This window comes from Impatiens glandulifera, chromosome 1, assembly GCF_907164915.1.
Source record: "Impatiens glandulifera chromosome 1, dImpGla2.1, whole genome shotgun sequence".
NCBI lineage: Eukaryota > Viridiplantae > Streptophyta > Magnoliopsida > Ericales > Balsaminaceae > Impatiens > Impatiens glandulifera.
In genome coordinates this window covers 47275674-47293231 of record NC_061862.1, presented here as the reverse complement: position 1 = coordinate 47293231, position 17558 = coordinate 47275674, and the positions used below count along the sequence as shown (strand labels likewise).

The 17558-nt window shown below is 25.3% G+C and overlaps 2 protein-coding genes across 3 annotated transcripts; both read left to right on the top strand.

Annotated features, from left to right (window-relative positions):
- Positions 1-5237: 5237 nt before the first annotated feature.
- On the top strand, positions 5238-7225 carry LOC124920643 (serine/threonine/tyrosine-protein kinase HT1). Of its 2 annotated transcripts, XM_047461177.1 has the most exons (4): positions 5240-5483; positions 5848-6250; positions 6320-6775; positions 6867-7225. In XM_047461177.1, the coding sequence occupies exons 2-4, from the start codon at positions 5939-5941 to the stop codon at positions 7113-7115; spliced, it is 1017 nt and encodes a 338-aa protein (XP_047317133.1). In that variant the 5' UTR covers positions 5240-5483; positions 5848-5938; the 3' UTR covers positions 7116-7225. The 2 variants fall into 2 exon arrangements, with proteins under 2 accessions (XP_047317132.1, XP_047317133.1); XM_047461176.1 differs by having other exon boundaries at positions 5238-6250.
- A 940-nt stretch (positions 7226-8165) lies between these two features.
- LOC124921356 lies at positions 8166-8695 on the top strand. The gene has a single exon (XM_047462005.1). It carries the CDS (start codon positions 8250-8252, stop codon positions 8514-8516), a length of 267 nt encoding a protein of 88 aa, XP_047317961.1. The 5' UTR covers positions 8166-8249; the 3' UTR covers positions 8517-8695.
- The last annotated feature ends 8863 nt before the right edge of the window (positions 8696-17558 follow it).

Here is a 17558-nt window from a genome sequence, read left to right as displayed (position 1 = left end):
TGTTCATAAAATAATATATATATATATATATATATTATAATATACTTGTATAAACAATTAACCCACTAAAATAACTAAAATGGCAAGAATATTTTTTAAAAAATAAAAAATTATGAATTTAATATATATATTAATATACAAAAATAATATTTCATATTAAATTAAAAAAGACCATTCATAATCTAAATTAATTTAAGATATAGACAAAAAGAATTTATTTATTTTTTTAATATTTAAAAAATTAATGTTTAAAATAAAAGTCTTCATATTTTTTAATACAATTTATATATTAGGTTATATATAGTAGAATTAGTTTTAAAAAAAAAAACTAATGAGACCCATAATTTTTTGATGATGTTGCAACTCAATTGATCTTATTTATTAACATGATATTATTAATTTTAATATAATAATTAAAGTGTTTTTAGGTAAAATATGAAATTAAGAAAAATTATTTAGAGATATCATATTGTAAATGAGTTTATGTAAATAACTTTTGGGAAAGAAAACATAAATAACAAAAAAAAATAAAATAAGAAAGGAATAGATCATGATGAATGATATTAGTTGAGATAAAATTTCACTTAAACAATTCATACATTGTTAATTTTATTTAAAATATAAAAATAAAATAAAACAAATGACTTAGATCTCATTTAAAACTAAATTCTAAAAAATCATGTTAGTTAATAATATAGACTATCGATGTTTTACATTTGTTGACTAACATTTATATATAGCTCAAATTCTAGAAGGAAAAAAATTAATCTATAAAACATTAATATGGAGATTCAGACCCTTACTTTAAATATCATTCATCTTTAATTAACATAAAAATGGATTGAATTGAAAGAAAAAATAAAGTTAGTCAGTTATTTTTTTTTTTTTTTTTGTTAGTATTTAATTCATAATACACAAAATCTCCATGGCTCATTTTCACGTTACTTTTCAATAAAATTATAATCCATTAACTTAATTTTCTCTTCTAACCTAATGGTAACAAAATATGAATATTTTTAAAATCCTTGATAACGACAAATTTTACGTCCGGTAATTAAGTCTATTGGCGGATTATGTATTTATCTTGTTATCCCATTTTTTAATCCATTAACTTATTTTCAACCAAAATACACACAATTTCAAAATTTTCAAAGAACAATTCATAAAATGATGCCAAGAAAACAATTCATCTAAGTAGGTCTCTAATGTCAACATTTTACTCCACCTTATACATCACTCCCATATATAAGCACACAATGGTATAAATTGGGGGCATAACACATAGGTCAATTACATACCAAGAAAAAAATCCAAATCTAACCCCACAACATTGCAATGGAGCAAGAGATGCAAAGTTTGACTTTTCTTTTGAGGAAGATATATAATTGATTCAGTATAGTGTTCTGATCGATAATAATATTAGTTAGATACTAGAGAGTATGAAGACTTTATACCCATAACTTAGTGATAAAATAATAAATTAATGTCTTTGAGGTCATATATTCGAATCATATACAAATATAATTTCTTAAATAATTGAAGTAATAATTTTATTTTTTTTTGTCTAAAAGATTAAAAACTATTTAGATAAGGATCTGACTCACTTTCTAAACTAAACTAAAATATATATATATATAATCAGTTTTTAAATATTGAGTATTTTGTACACTGAAATTAATTTCTAATGAAAACTCAATTATTTCACTAATTTGTTATAATAAATTTTAGGCTCTAGTTTAGCTAGAAGAGATCTTGAGTATAGATACACCGTCCTCATCATCAAAAATTGAGATTGTCATATATATATAAGTAGGATGATCATAGGGTTTGGGAGCTCTATTTACTTTTTTTATATATATAGAAAAATGAAATAAATATATACTAATTTAATGTTAAAATTAAAAATATACTATGTTGTATAGACTATACGAGACAATAATGCTGGGTTGATTCTCAAATGAGACTAATACCAATGATTATCATCCTTATTTGCGTCAACAACTCAGTCACATCAAAAAAAAAAAATCTTAATTAGCAATCTCATGGATAATATTAATATGTCATTATTATATGGTTTTATTGTGTAGGACAAGGAGAGTGTTTTTTTGTGGAGGGTATTTCAGTCAATGCACCTATTCATTTAACATGAGAGGTTTGTAAGACCTTGAATATCAATATGAAAGATTTTATAGACAAACAAGTTTATTTTTTTTTTTTTTTTAAATGGTCTATATATAATAAAAATTAATAAGAATAATTTAAACCAACACGGTAAAACATTACATAAAAAATATAAAGAAAAAACGGGGATCTTCTCCCCTTAGTCCCATTCGTTCTCCTTCCAACATTTCATTCGAGATGGGATGATGCCCTAAATTGTATAAAATTCGTAAATTCTCAAAAATAACGATTAACTTATAGATCGATTCCACTAGTTTTTCCAAAAAGAATATAAAAAAGTAATAATAATAATATGAATGATACACATCCGACAATTATAATCATTAAAGGTTCAACAAATTTTTTTCCAATGAGAATCAAAAAATAATTGAGATAATTACTCAAATATATAGGTCTACCATATTAGCAGCCTCAATCCAAATTTCTCATCAACTATCCAAGACTTAGACATCATTTAGTGAATCTCAATCATACTCAACAAAATACTTAAGATATCAACCACACCTAACAATGCAAATGTAAGTGAGTCATTGAATCCACTTCCTTGTGACACATACGACAATGACTTATCATAATACAATATTTTTTCATGCGCATATTATCTATAAGAATTTTACCATGAATAGTGTTTCATCCAAACAACATCTTGAATGAAGTTTTTTTGATTTTCAAAACTTGTCCCAACAAAAAAAAAATATACTGAATTATCTTAACGAATAAATTGTAAAAGTAGCAATGTATTGCTAACACATAACGCTTTTTTTCATACATGATTCATGAATGTTTTCGTTTATGAGAAATAACTCTCCCCAATCTAATGTTTAATTTTTTTATATATCTAATTAGTTAACAAAACAACAAAATTGAGAATTAAACAATTTAGAATCAATTAAGTATATTAATTATATGAGTTAAATAAAATAGTTAAAATAATATGATAATTATAAATGATTTGATTAAAGAATTTATGGATTGATTCGATATACAATAATTGAAATGATCAACTTATTTCTCTTAAAAAAAGGTCTAAGTACGAGCATAACATTCCTTTAAAATGCAGCGATCATGAAAGAGCAATAATAGACGGCTAAGATGATGGGTCACATGGGATCTAACGTCGGTGGTTGGCCCCCTCTAAAAAAAATTATGCAATGCCACGTCACGCACTCCAAATTTAGAGGTCCAAGAAAATAACTCGTGGTTCAGGTGGGGACCACGTTAACAGATCATCCCTATTCCCCTCCTATTAATTGGACACGTGACACGTTTAAAAAAAATTATTATTATTTTTAGTTAAAAAATAACACTCATATTTTATTTCATTTAAACTTCTTACTTATATTATATCAATTTGGACAGAAATATATTATTATTTAAGCTATTAATTCTAACAATAAGTGTTATGTTTAACAATGATATTTCATTTAAATGAGACTTTGACAAAGGAGAATTTGTCTAGTAAGATCCAATGCTATCTTAACAAATAAAATATTCATAAACATTTTTTTTTTCAAATAATTCAATAAGAATATGAATAAAATGAAAAATAAAATATTCATAGACCACTAAACGAGTATTGGACTATTAATTTGTTGTGGAATGGGCCATACGACTTTTGGGTAGTGGTGGTGGTTAATATATTTTGTCCCCTAAATTTCTCTTTTTGTCCACCTACTTTAATTTGCTTCTTTACATTTCAAAACAAATATGGTTAAATCTTAAAAGTAAAATAAAAAAACACACATTTAACTCAATTAGAATTTAGCCCATGGCTGGTTATAGAGGTTGAATTACAAGGTTAAAAAATTAATATAAGTAATATGAAATCCAAATTCATGTAAAAAAAAAATTAAACAAAAGATTAAATAAAGTGCAAGAGTGCAGATATAAATAAAATAAAATAAAACAAAAAACAAAAATTAAATTCTTATATTTATTTATATAATCACAAACAAACAATATTAAATATATTATTAGGTTCAACATAAACTTAAATATATATAATTTATTTAAATTTATAGTTAATTGTATCTTATTGTGACAATTTTTTGTGATTAAGTTCACAAATGTAATACTTCACACATCTTTCAAAATTAATATTTAATAATCAATATTTCACTTTTATTATTTTATATGAACAATTTAATTATTAAACTATTTAAAATTATTGATTTATTTTGTGTACATACAAAAAAAGACATTCAAATCAAATTAAAATGAAAACTTTATCCTTTAATATTATAAAATAAACAAAATTTAATAAATAACAAATATTGCAAGTTCATCTATGTATATTTATACAAATATTTAATTAAATTAAAAATATAAAATTTAAATAGTTTAATTAGTTATAGGGGTGACATATACCATGGTTATATGTTAAGGTGACCTTTTATACATGTTACTTATATAAGTTGTAAGAATGTATAAATTGTATAGAATATTATATATATTATTAGTGTTTGGTTAAATGGATAAAAGAGTATAAATTATATAGGTTTTATAATTTTGTGTTTGATCGAAAATAGTAAAAAATAGTAAAATATTTTAATATTTATCTTATTTAATTTTTATTATTAATTATATTTAAACTAATAAAAATATATTTAATTATCATATAAATATTTTAAAAAACAATTAATAATGCTATATGATTATATAATTTCTATAAATATATGATTTATTATATTTAATTTATTATAATTAAATAAATATTTATCAATAATTAATATTAATAAATATATATATAATAATAAAATCATAAATTAATGAAAATGAATCATTTGTTTAATCCTTTCATTTTATTTATTTTTTACTATAAAAAACAAATTATTTTAAAATAATTAATAATTATTATTTCATAATTTAGTCTAAAATATGAAAGATAATAATTTTTAAACAAAAATTCAAACAAAAATGACTTGAAACTTGTATTTGGATCATGCATACAAATTAATAAATCTCATATAGTTGTAGATAGTTCACGGTCTTGTTCTATATATGGTCTTTTGTAGCAATGAGACTGCAAATGGATTGCAAGTATGATTACTAAAGAAGAAGAAAAACCCAATTGAATGCCAAAAGCAATGATTAAAGTTGTTCTGTTTCCACCATTATCGTGATGATTTGGATAAAATACTAACAATGGTTGGTTGTTGCCATAAGTAGAAGAAGAAGAAGGAAGGATGTGTATTTCTCTCTCACTTGAATCAACTTTTGAGCTGAGCACTCACGGGATGTTTCTGAATCATCTTTTCGCTGCCCTCTTCTTCACTTCATGATGTCTCATTTTACAAGAAGCCGTGAGTGAGCTTTACTGTGTTTATCTCTCCCTCTCTCTCTCTGTAAAGTCTCATGATCTTCTGCTTCTTGCATATCAACTGTTTGTTTAATTTCCCATTTTATATATTGTAGCCTAGAGTAAGAGTAGGCGCCCATTTTGACATGTTTATAACCCTTTAATTTCTTCTACCTGCTTTAGATTGGTGATTCAAACTTCAAACCACAAACCACAGTACATGAAAACCCATCTCTTTAGAACCCATGTTTATGAATCAGTTCATGCACTTTTTGAAATCAATTCACACTTTCAGAAGGAAATCCCCTTTTGATTGTGTGTTTTAACAAAAAGCTGATCAGATCTTCAATGGCAACATCATGTTTCAGGTTTTCATGGCTTAAGAAATCAAAGAGAGATCCACCTCCATCAACAGTTCCTTCCACTTCCAATTCAAGACTCGGTCTTGAACGTGAGAACATGGAGAGAAGAAGGTTCGACAGTCTAGAATCATGGTCCATGATATTAGATTCTGAAAATATCGATACTTGGGAGATTAACAAGGAAGATAAAGAAGAATGGACAGCCGATCTCTCTCAACTATTCATCGGAAACAAATTCGCTTCAGGCGCCCATAGCCGGATTTACAGAGGTATCTACAAACAGAGAGCCGTTGCTGTTAAAATGGTTAGAATCCCAACTCACCGACAAGAAACTAGGGCTTTGCTTGAAGATCAATTCAAATCTGAAGTTGCTCTTCTTTCCCGTCTTTACCATCCCAATATAGTTCAGGTCAGTTTCTTTTATCTTGTTTAAAAAACAACATATGATCAATCTCTAATCTTCATATTTTCTCTGCAGTTTATAGCTGCTTGTAAAAAGCCACCAGTTTACTGTATAATAACAGAATACATGTCTCAAGGAAATCTAAGAATGTATCTTAACAAGAAAGAGCCATATTCTCTATCAATTGAAACAATACTGAGGTTAGCCTTAGACATATCTAGAGGAATGGAGTATCTTCATTCACAAGGTGTGATTCACAGAGATCTTAAGTCGAATAATCTTCTTCTCAACGACGAAATGCGTGTCAAAGTTGCTGATTTCGGTACCTCTTGTTTGGAAACTCAATGTCAAGAATCGAAAGGAAATAAAGGAACTTATCGTTGGATGGCGCCGGAGATGATCAAGGAGAAACCTTATACCCGTAAAGTCGATGTTTACAGCTTTGGGATAGTTCTATGGGAGCTAACCACAGCTTTGCTTCCTTTCCAGGGAATGACTCCAGTTCAGGCTGCATTTGCCGTCTCTGAAAAGGTTTTAATATAGAAAAAAACATCATTAACAAACATGAGTTTTTGTGTTCTTGACAATGTTAACTTTGATTTGATTGTTTATGTTTTGGTAGAATGAAAGACCACCGTTGCCTTCGAGTTGTCAGCCGGCTTTGGCTCATTTGATAAAACGATGTTGGGATGCTAATCCGGCTAAGCGACCTGATTTTGGTTACATTGTTTCGACTTTGGAGAAGTGCGATGAGTGTGTAAGGGAAGGGCTTCCATTGACTTCTCATTCGGGTTTTGTAAGTCGTAATGTGATTCTTGAACGACTAAAGGGGTGTGTGTCGATGAGCTCGTCTATACCTGTACAGGCTTGACTTGTTCTAACTGTGTTTGTCAAATTTGTTCATACTTTTATTATACAATCTGTATATATAAAATATGTAATTGATTTCCTTTTTATCAATTCAATTGAAGATATGTGAAAGAGATTATGGGTTTAGTGGCAATATTTGTAAAAGTTGGGAAGAAGGGAAAATGAATTAATATTCTTTGTTTGCTTGTTCTTCTTCATTTGATACAGGTTTACATAATCATAATGTTTTTCTTTTTTTTCTTATTAATACTCTTTGATTCACTATTTCGGATTGAATTCATTAAAACCGACATGATTTTTTTTTGTAAAAAGAGTTTAATGTAGACACTATGTTTATTTTGTTTGATATTTTTTCTCATTATTTTTTTCTCAGAAATTATGAGAGATTTATTTTTTCTCTAAATGATGATAGATCAAGTAATTTTTTTTTTATATTGATTAGTGGATGATTGTGGGTCTTTTAAGAGTTGAGACACCCTTGTAATGTAAATAAGATATGAAGGGTTGAGGTATGTTTTGAAAAACTTGGATTGAGACGGTTAAATTTGTAGATTTGGGACATTGAAATGAATAATTTGGTTAAAAAAGAACCATTTCAATCACATTTTTCGCCCTATATAATCTCCTACATATAATGTGATTAGGGATCTCATTGCCCTTATAAAATATCTTTATACACATTAATTTTTTTTTATTTTATTTTTTTTTTTCAATTGTTACGTTTTGTTGGTTGTGTTTAAGTATATATTTCATAATATAATATGATTGCATTAACTATAAACTTTTTTATTTTATTATAAAAAAATACCATTTTGTGTAATCTTATTATTATTATGTGAAAATAGTGAATTCGATTTTTACATATATTAAAATTATTATTTTCAATTTGTACAATAAATTATGACTTTTTAGGTGACGTTATAGCTTAATTTTTTAATTTATTTATAGGTAATATGTTTTTGAATGCTTAATATATGATTTAAAATTTAATAATTTAATTGCCAAAATAAATTAACTTGATATTTTTAGGCGGACCCAAAATCAAAATTTATTAGGCGGCTTGATAGAGTCGTGAAGAAGGGTTTCAGAAATTAGGGTTAGAATTTGGAACCGATCAATTTGAAAACAAACGACAATGGCGATTAGGAAATTCTACAACCAGATCAAGGGGCTGAAGGTGAAGGACGTTCCTGAGCATGTGAAGCCGATGCTGAGCCTCGCTAATGCCAAGAATGTGATAAAGAAGGGGTTGGATAACTATCACGCCAAGTACATCATGACTGATTCAATCGATCCTCTCTATCACGTCTGCTTCGGCGGAATGCTCTTCTCTTACTTGGTCGTCCTTCCCGAGGAACGCCGTCACCTCGAGCACGCCAAAGAACACGGCGACCACCATTAAGTTACTGCAAGGTACAAACTTATATAGTTTCCCTGGCTGACTGTGAGTGTGATCTACCTTCTTGGTTTTGCTTATTGAATCGTTTACTCTAATGTCCCTTAAAAATGAACTGGCTTTTGTGATGCATCATGAGAAACTGAAATTGTTCAATTGGTTAATTATAAATGAAGTTCATCACTTTATGATAGGTAAACCAGACGAAACTATGAATGCAGTCTCATATATGGTTTCTGGGTTAGGGTTTGTTATCTGTTTAGAGGCCTGCTGCTATGATGAAACATCATTTCCTTGTTTGCAGAAAGCTTTATCAAAGTTCAAAGTGTCTGGTCACATTAGATCTAGTTGGATTTTGTGAAGGGTAACTGTCAAGAATAAATCCATTTGAATTGTTTATTTATGCTCTTGGAATCGTTATGTACTGACTTGGGGATTTCTTTGTTTCTATGATGGAGGATGAAATTCAATAAAAACTAATGAAAAAAAAGAAGTCGTCTTCATAAGAAGAATAGTATACCCACCCAGTTGTGACCTTGTCCTCCTTTTTAGTTCTCCATTATAAAAGGAAATGGAATTTCATAAGAATCTTGTAATGAGATTTCTTCTGTCTTCCATGATGGGGGAGATTCCTCAGTTTTCATAATAGGATTTCAGTTGTTCACCATATTACTTGTGTGGATGTCGCTTCACACCTCTTGTAGTGCTGACATCAATTGCGTAATTTTGTTTATTGGTGTTTTAGAAAATTAAATTATCACCAAGAAATATGCGCTAACATGTGGTAGAACAACACCTCTCTGGATAGTGGTGTGTTTGACCACATTGTGCTAAAGGTCTCAACGTAATCATCTGGTTGTTGTTGAATCGAAACCCTAAACCCTAAACCGTTTGCGATCATTCAAGCTTTGTAACTGTCAATGGAACAATATGAAAACATGTAGGTTTGTTGTTGAAGCTGACTGAGATTGACCACTAGTGCCTTAGAGATTGTGAGTTTTACTTATATCACAAACTGACTTTCTTGTTAAACAACCTAATGCCCTCATATGTTGATGGTTCTGAGATAAGTAAAGTATTACCAAGAAAGAATCATCCTAATATTTTGATTGGTTCGATTCATATTTTCATTTTGATCCTAATGTATGTATTTAATAAAAAAAACTAATTATTTCATGTACGGCTCAATTTGTTCCATTTTTTTTTAATAAAGTAAAATATTGTTAGGATCAAAATGAAAATATAGAAGTTACTTGACAAGTATTTGAAAGAATAAATACACATTAACTTCAAAGTTTATTTTTTTAGGAAAAGATGTTATTAGTAGAAACAATATCATATAGTGATGCAACAACTCTTATATTAATGTTTATTGTTAGTTTACTTTTCTGAGTTAAGTAAATTTATGGCTGACTTTTGAGAGATAAAAATGAATTTTTATTTTACAGTGAAAGGATTTATATATTCAAAAAAAAAAAAATCTTATTAAATCAATTATTTATCTATCTCGTTATTAATTGTTTTAAAAAATAATTTTGAATTTGGAAACAAAATTCATGTTCATAGATTTCTCTTCATACTTTTATTCAATGATTTTATAAATATATCAAATTTTCGTATTAGTTTTTTGCATATAATAAATTGATTACTTCAATTATTGTTTAAGAATGACAATACTAAACACTTTTATTATCTGTGTTTGTAATAATATTTAAATTCAAAATTTAGGATTATTGTTGTATTTTTCTTATAAGACCACTTGAAAACACTTGGGCCATAACAGTTTAATAAAAATTGGTGTGATTTTAAAGAGATGAAGATATTTTTGGATAAAAGAATTTAAAAATATTAACATATAATGATAAAATAAAAAATAAAAATTTAAAATAAATAATATTTTAATATAGCGCTAAAAAAAATAAAATGACATTATTTTTTGAATTTGAATTATTTAAATAATTCAAAACTAAATCATACCCATCTAAATTCTGAAGACTAATTTATATTCATATTATATATATACTAAATAAAAAAACACATAATTTATTCCATGCGTTTTCATTATAAATGTTAAAATATTATATTATATTTATCTAAAAAAACATAAATATATAAACAAATTGACTTTAATAATAAAAAAATGATCAAACTTTATATTTAATAAATATAAATTACAAACAAACTTTAAATATGTTAGTAAAATTAAAATTTTAATTATTATTAATTATTTATTATTTTGTGTTAATATAAATATATTATATAATGAAAATAAAATTATAAAAATTTATTTAGATAAGTAATTCTATATCTAGTTATGAAATAAATAATATTTTTGTATGTGTCTGAAAATACATCGTTTTGAATCGAGGTGTAACATTTTTATTTTAAAATAATTAATTTAAATTTTAGAAGTTATTTTCTTTTATTAAAAGATCTCATCATTTATTCTACTCTCAAATAAAAGAGACGATAAATCAAAATGATAATCTAATTAATTAATTTTTTTTTTATCTTAAATCGATTTTGAGAAATTAATTTAAAATGGATGGTTTTTTAAAGTTTTCACTTCATTTTAAAATATAAAAAACTATTTTACGTGTACCAACGTAATTTCATATATTCTTTTGAGTTTGATGATTTACGTGTTAGGTCTTTATAGCTATTAAAAATGGTGGAACAAAGACACTTGGAATGACAATACAATATAGAGTTGGCATGCTGTGTCCAGAAAAGATGAATCACGAAGAATATATTGATTGTTTTCTAATCAGTTGGATTGTAGGTGCAATGATTTATTTCATGGGTGAGATATTTCCTTAACAAAATTTTGATTATTTTAAAAAAAATGGATTTATTACGTTTTATTTGACAAATTATTTTTTAAATTTTAGACACATCTTAATTTTTTAACATTTTAATTTTTTAAATATTAAATAAATGCCTGATGTCGAAAATTATAAAAAATGATACATGATCAATATTAATTAAAAAAAAGTTATATTTAAGAAATAAATCTAATCGAATTTTTAATAATATATTTGTGTTTGTAAATATTCTAAAAATTTTAAAAACATTTTCTATTTTAAAAAAAAAAATCTGTTTAGAGTATCTAAATGTGAAAAACATTTAAAATCAATAGAATTAAAACAAACAGACCAAAAGATTGTTGGACTGGGTGTGGGGTGGACCAATAGTTTGCTGTTCAGAAGCAATATGGGTCAAGGTCAATGCGATTTGGTTGTTAGTCAACGTGGGGGTGAGATGCACGCTAGTGGACTAGGCGATGCACGCTAGGGGACTAAGGCGATGGAGGACGGGGTTTTGGCCTAGTCGACCTCTTCTTCAACCTCCAACTGGCAGTTTTGGTCTTTGGTTAGGAAGCTTCGACCACAAATCCAATGACATGGGGAGCTTCATCTCCCCATTTAGAACATATTGGCAGTGCTCCGGAGTCGTCATTAAACTAATAAAAACTTCAAAGAGTCCCAACAGAAAATGCCATTTTCAATCGGAAAAATAGATTTTGATCTTGGAGGCTTTAAAACTTGGAATTTACCAAAAGCTTCTTTAGGTTCATTAGAACCAAAACCAACTATTTATCTTAACTAGCTACATGTTTTAGCCATTTAAAAAATTCAAACTCGAAGTAAAATATTTGAATTTTGGACAAATATGCTTCAAACACTTTGGTGTTAATTTGAAAACGTTCATAACTTTATTTTGAATTTGATAGAAAATCTTTTTAATGATCAGTCTTGAGCTTTGGCTCAAGAAAAACCACTAAAAACCACTGTGTACGCGTTTATAAATGTCCGCTCTGAAAAAGTATTTTTTTGAATTTTTTAAAATAAATATAAAATATAAATATCTCTTTTGAAAATTTTGAAAAAATAAAATCAAATCAATGGTGGTTTAAAAACAATTTGTGACTAAAGAGTCGGCACTTAAATTTTCTTACAAAATTAAGAAATAAATAAATTATTGGTCGTGTAGAACAATAACGCCTTTGAAAAAGAGATTCTTTAGGGGTTTGGTGCTTGGTTACACACGAGAAAGAGCTTTCGGGCTATGTCTAATTTGCTCGTTATAAACATTGTATACTTCTAATATTTTGGTCATTTTTAGAAAATATTTTTCACTTTTTTTTATCCATTTATTTTTTAATTCCTATCCAGTCTAAAATATCTAGCCTATGCCCTACAACTTAAAGTTTAAGGATAACACTTTATTTATTTACATTAATATATAACGAATGCTTGTAACCCAATAATTAGAAAATAAACAAAGAGGAATTGCGAATTTGTTAAGAGTTTTTATAGGTAAATATTTAAAATAATCAAAATGTATTTTGATTAAAAATATTAGTTTTGACTATTTTGTTTATAAAGTGGCTAAAAAAATTTAAATTAAAAAAATTAAATAAAACTTAAACATATTGGTGTAGTTGGGGTTCGCAAACTTCATCTTTCGATAAATAAAATAACTCAAACTAAAAATATAAAATTAAAATTTATAAATGAAATTAAGACGATAAATTACATACTTCCTAAAATACTAGAATTGGTTTTGTCTTGGTTTTAAGGAAAGAAGTTTTTAATTTATTACAACACTACTATCATTTAGGTCATTTATGACTTCAAATAATCTTCTCTTTATTTTTTTTCTTTATTTTCCTTAATTTCTACAAAATAAATAAATATTAATATAAATTTACTTCATTTAGTCTATTTATTTGTACAAATAAATTAAAATATATATTAGCCTATTTATTTTACTAGCGCATATAAAATAAAATAATATTTTTAATAATAAATTAAATCATTTAAAATTCAATCTATTTATCAAATTATTATTTATTTATTTGTAACACTTTATTTTTTTAATCATAGTTCGTACAAAAATTATTTTATTTTTCAAAAAACTATTTTGATAGGCTCCAGATTTATTTAAAATATAAATTTAAGAACAAAAATGAGTGTTTACAGAATGCATCTCCTTAGACAAAATTTAAATTTAAAATTTGATATTAGTAAAACGCATGTCTAAGTTTGATTATTAGGTACTTCATTTGAATCTTCCAAATTTAATATTTTTTCTCAAATTTGTTTAGTGAAAATATTATAAGATATAAAGATAAAGGCTGGTGATGGTTATGAGATATAAAGATATAAATTTGATATTATTAATTGTTTAAAAAAAATAACTTTAAATTTGGAAACAAGTCATGTTCATAGAGTTCTCTTTATATTTTTATTCAATGATTTTATAAATATATCAAATTTTCATATTAGTTGTTTGCAATATAATAAGCTGATTACTTCAATTATTGTTTACAATTGACAATACTAAACACTTTTATTATCAGCGGTTGTAATAATATTTAAATTTGAAAGTTTGGATTATTGTGGTATTTTTCTTATAAGACCCCTTGAAAATACTTGGGCCTTATGACTTTAATAATAAAAAGGGCAAATTACCTGGGCGGTCCTCAAACTATCTCAATCGCTCACTTTTGGCCCTTAAATTAAATTTTGAAACAAATCGCCCCTTCAACTTTTATAAAGGTCACAAGTGGCCCTTCCGTCAACTTTTTAGTTAAACTTAACGGTTTAAGTTTAAAATATTATTTTTTTTATATATTATCTTTAATCTTATATTTTATATTTATATATATAATTATTAAATCGTTTATATATAATATTATATATATATATATTATTATTAAATTTTATATAATTATTAAATCTTTTATATAATAAATAAATAATATATATTATTTATTTTTATCTATATATATATAATTTATATATATTACCTTTAACTAATTTATATATAATATTATATATATATTATTATTAAATTTTATATAATTATTAAATCTTTTATATAATAAATAAATAATATATATTATTTATTTTTATCTATATATATATAATTTATATATATTACCTTTAACTAATTTATATATAATATTTATATAATATATATTTTAAAAAATAATTTAAGTGTTAAAAAGTATTTGAGTAGTTAGAAGGTTACAATTATTTTTAATAAATTATTTTTAATATATATAAAACAAAGTTTAAAAATAAATTATATGGATTATCCCTAATCATTAATTATACATATACATAAATAAATTTATATAATTTATAGAATATATATTTTACAAAATAATTTGAAAGATTAAAAGTAATTGAAACCTTCTCACTACTCAAATACTTTTAACACTTAAATTATTTTTTAAAATATATATTATATAAATATTATATATAAATTAGTTAAAGATAATATATATAAATTATATATATATATAGATAAAAATAAATAATATATATATATTATTTATTTATTATATAAAAGATTTAATAATTATATAAAATTTAATAATAATATATATATATATAATATTATATATAAGCAATTTAATAATTATATATATAAATATAAAATATAAGATTAAAGATAATATATAAAAAAATAATATTTTAAACTTAAACAGTTAGTTTAACTAAAAAGTTGACGGAAGGACCACTGGTGACCTTTATAAAAGTTGAAAGGGCGATTTGTTTCAAAAATTAGTTTAAGGGCCAAAAGTGAGCGATCAAGATAGTTCGAGGACCGCCCATGTAATTTGCCCTAATAAAAACGATCAAACTTTATATTTAATAAATATAAATTACACAAACTTTAAATATGTTTGGTAAAAATTAAAAATCTAATTATTATTAATTATTTATTATTTTGCGTTAAAATAAATATATTATATAATGTAAATAAAATTATAAAAATTTATTTTAGATAAGTAATTCTATATCTAGTTATGAAATAAACGATATTTTTTGTATGTATCCCGAAAATATATCATGTTGAATCGAGGTGTAACATTTTATTTTAAAATAATTAATTTAAATTTTAAACAAGTTATTTTTTTTTATTAAAAGATCTCATAATTTATTCGACTCTGAAATATTAAATATTATAAAAGAGACTATAGATTTTGAGAAATTAATTTAAAATGGTTGAATTTTTAAAGTCTCCACTTAATTTTAAAAATATAAAAAATTTATTTTACGTGTATAAACGTAATTTCATATATTCTTTTGAGTTTGATGTTTTTAACACTCGAGAAAGGATTTATGCGCTATGTCCTCTATGACCGTTAAAAACGAGAGAACAAGCACACTTGGAGAGCGCGATACAACATAGAGTTGTATGTTGTGTTCAGAAAGGATGAATCACTTTCGAAAAAAAATATTGATTGTTTTCCAATTGATTGGATTGTAGGTGCAATGATTTACTTCACGGGTGAGTATTTCCTTAACAAAATTTTAACTATTTTAATATATAGTATTTATTAAATTTTATTTGTCAAATTATTTTTCAAATTTTAGACATATATTTATTTTGATATTTTAATTTTTAAAATATTAAATAAATGTGACTGTGTTGAAAATTATAAAAAATGATACTCGAACAATATCAATTAAAAAAATTATTTAAGAAATAAATCCAAACGAGTTTTAATAACATATATGTTTTTGTAAATATTCTAAAGGATTTTTTTTAAAAATTTTTTAAAATCTGTTTAGAGCTTCTAAATGTAAAAACATATAAAATTAAAAGAATTAAAACAAATAGACCAAAAGATGGTTGGACTAGGTGTGAGGTGGACTAACAGTTCACGAATCGCAGTTCAGAAGCAATATGGGTCAAGGTCAATGCGATTCGGTTGTTCGTCAATGCGGGGCGAGATGCGCGCTAGTGGACTAGGCGATGCGCACTAGTGGACTAAGGCGACGGAGGACGAGTTTTGACCTAGTCGGCCTCTTCTTCAACTTCCAACTTGCAGTTTTGGTCTTTGGCTAGGAAGCTTCGACCACGAATCCAATGGCATGGGAGCTTTGTCTCCCCCATTTAGAACATATTGGCCGTGCTCCGGAGTGGACATTAAACTAATAAAGACTTCAACGAATTTCCAACAGAAAATGTCATTTTCAATCAAAAATTTAGATTTTGATCTTAGACGCCTTAAAACTTAGAGTTTACCAAAAGCTTCCTTATGTTTATGTTCATTAGAACCAAAACCAAATTTATCTTAACTGGCTACTTGCTTTAGCCATTTTAAAATTTAAACTAAGGTTTTGTAAAAAATTTGAATTTGGACAAACATGCTTCAAACACTATGGTATTAATTTGAAAACATTCCTAACTTCATTTTGAATGGGATAGGAAACCTTTTTAATGACCATTCTTGAGCTAAAGTTGAAGAATAACCACTGTTTACACGTTCAAAAATGTCCGAAAAGTGATTTTTTTTGAATTTTATGAAATAAATATAACATATAATTATTTATTTGAAAATTTTGAAATAAAATTAAATCAAATCGAGGAGGTTTAAAAAAATAGTTTGTGATTAAAGAGTCGTGACTTAAATTTTTTTTAAAATTAGGAAACAAATAAATTATTGGCATGTAGAACAATGACGCCTTTGAAAAAGAGATTCTTTAAGGGTTTGGTGCTTGGTTACACACGATGCTATATCTAATTTGTCCGTTATAAACCGTGTGTACTTCTAATATTTTTTAGAAAATATTTTTCACTTATTTTTATCCATTTATTTTTTAATTCCTATCTAGTCTAAAATATGTAGCTTATACTTTAAAACTTAAAGTCTAAGATAACAATTTATTTATTTACATTAATATATAACGAGTAACTGCAACCCAATAAATGAGAAAATAAACAAAAGGGAATTAAGAATTTTTTAGAAATTTTTATAGGCAAATATTTACAATAATTAAAATATATTTTGATTATAAATATTATTTTTAACACATTTTTTATTTTTTTATAAAATGGTTAAAGAAATTTAAATTTAAAAAATTAAATAAAACTTAAACATATCGGTAGTGGGAGTTCGCAAACTTCATCTTAAGTAAATAAAATAACTCAAACTAATTTTAGAAGATTTTTGAATAGATAAATAACTCTCAAACAACTAAAAAGATTTAAACCTTATTATCTTTTTTTTTTTTTTCACAATGC

Coding starts and splice junctions, on each gene's coding strand:
- LOC124920643 (XM_047461176.1), top strand. CDS start 5,828: ATGGCAACATCATGTTTCAGGTTTTCATGGCTTAAGAAATCAAAGAGA. Junction 6,251..6,319: donor ACCATCCCAATATAGTTCAG/GTCAGTTTCTTT, acceptor TTTTCTCTGCAG/TTTATAGCTGCTTGTAAAAA. Junction 6,776..6,866: donor CATTTGCCGTCTCTGAAAAG/GTTTTAATATAG, acceptor ATGTTTTGGTAG/AATGAAAGACCACCGTTGCC.
- LOC124921356 (XM_047462005.1), top strand. CDS start 8,250: ATGGCGATTAGGAAATTCTACAACCAGATCAAGGGGCTGAAGGTGAAG.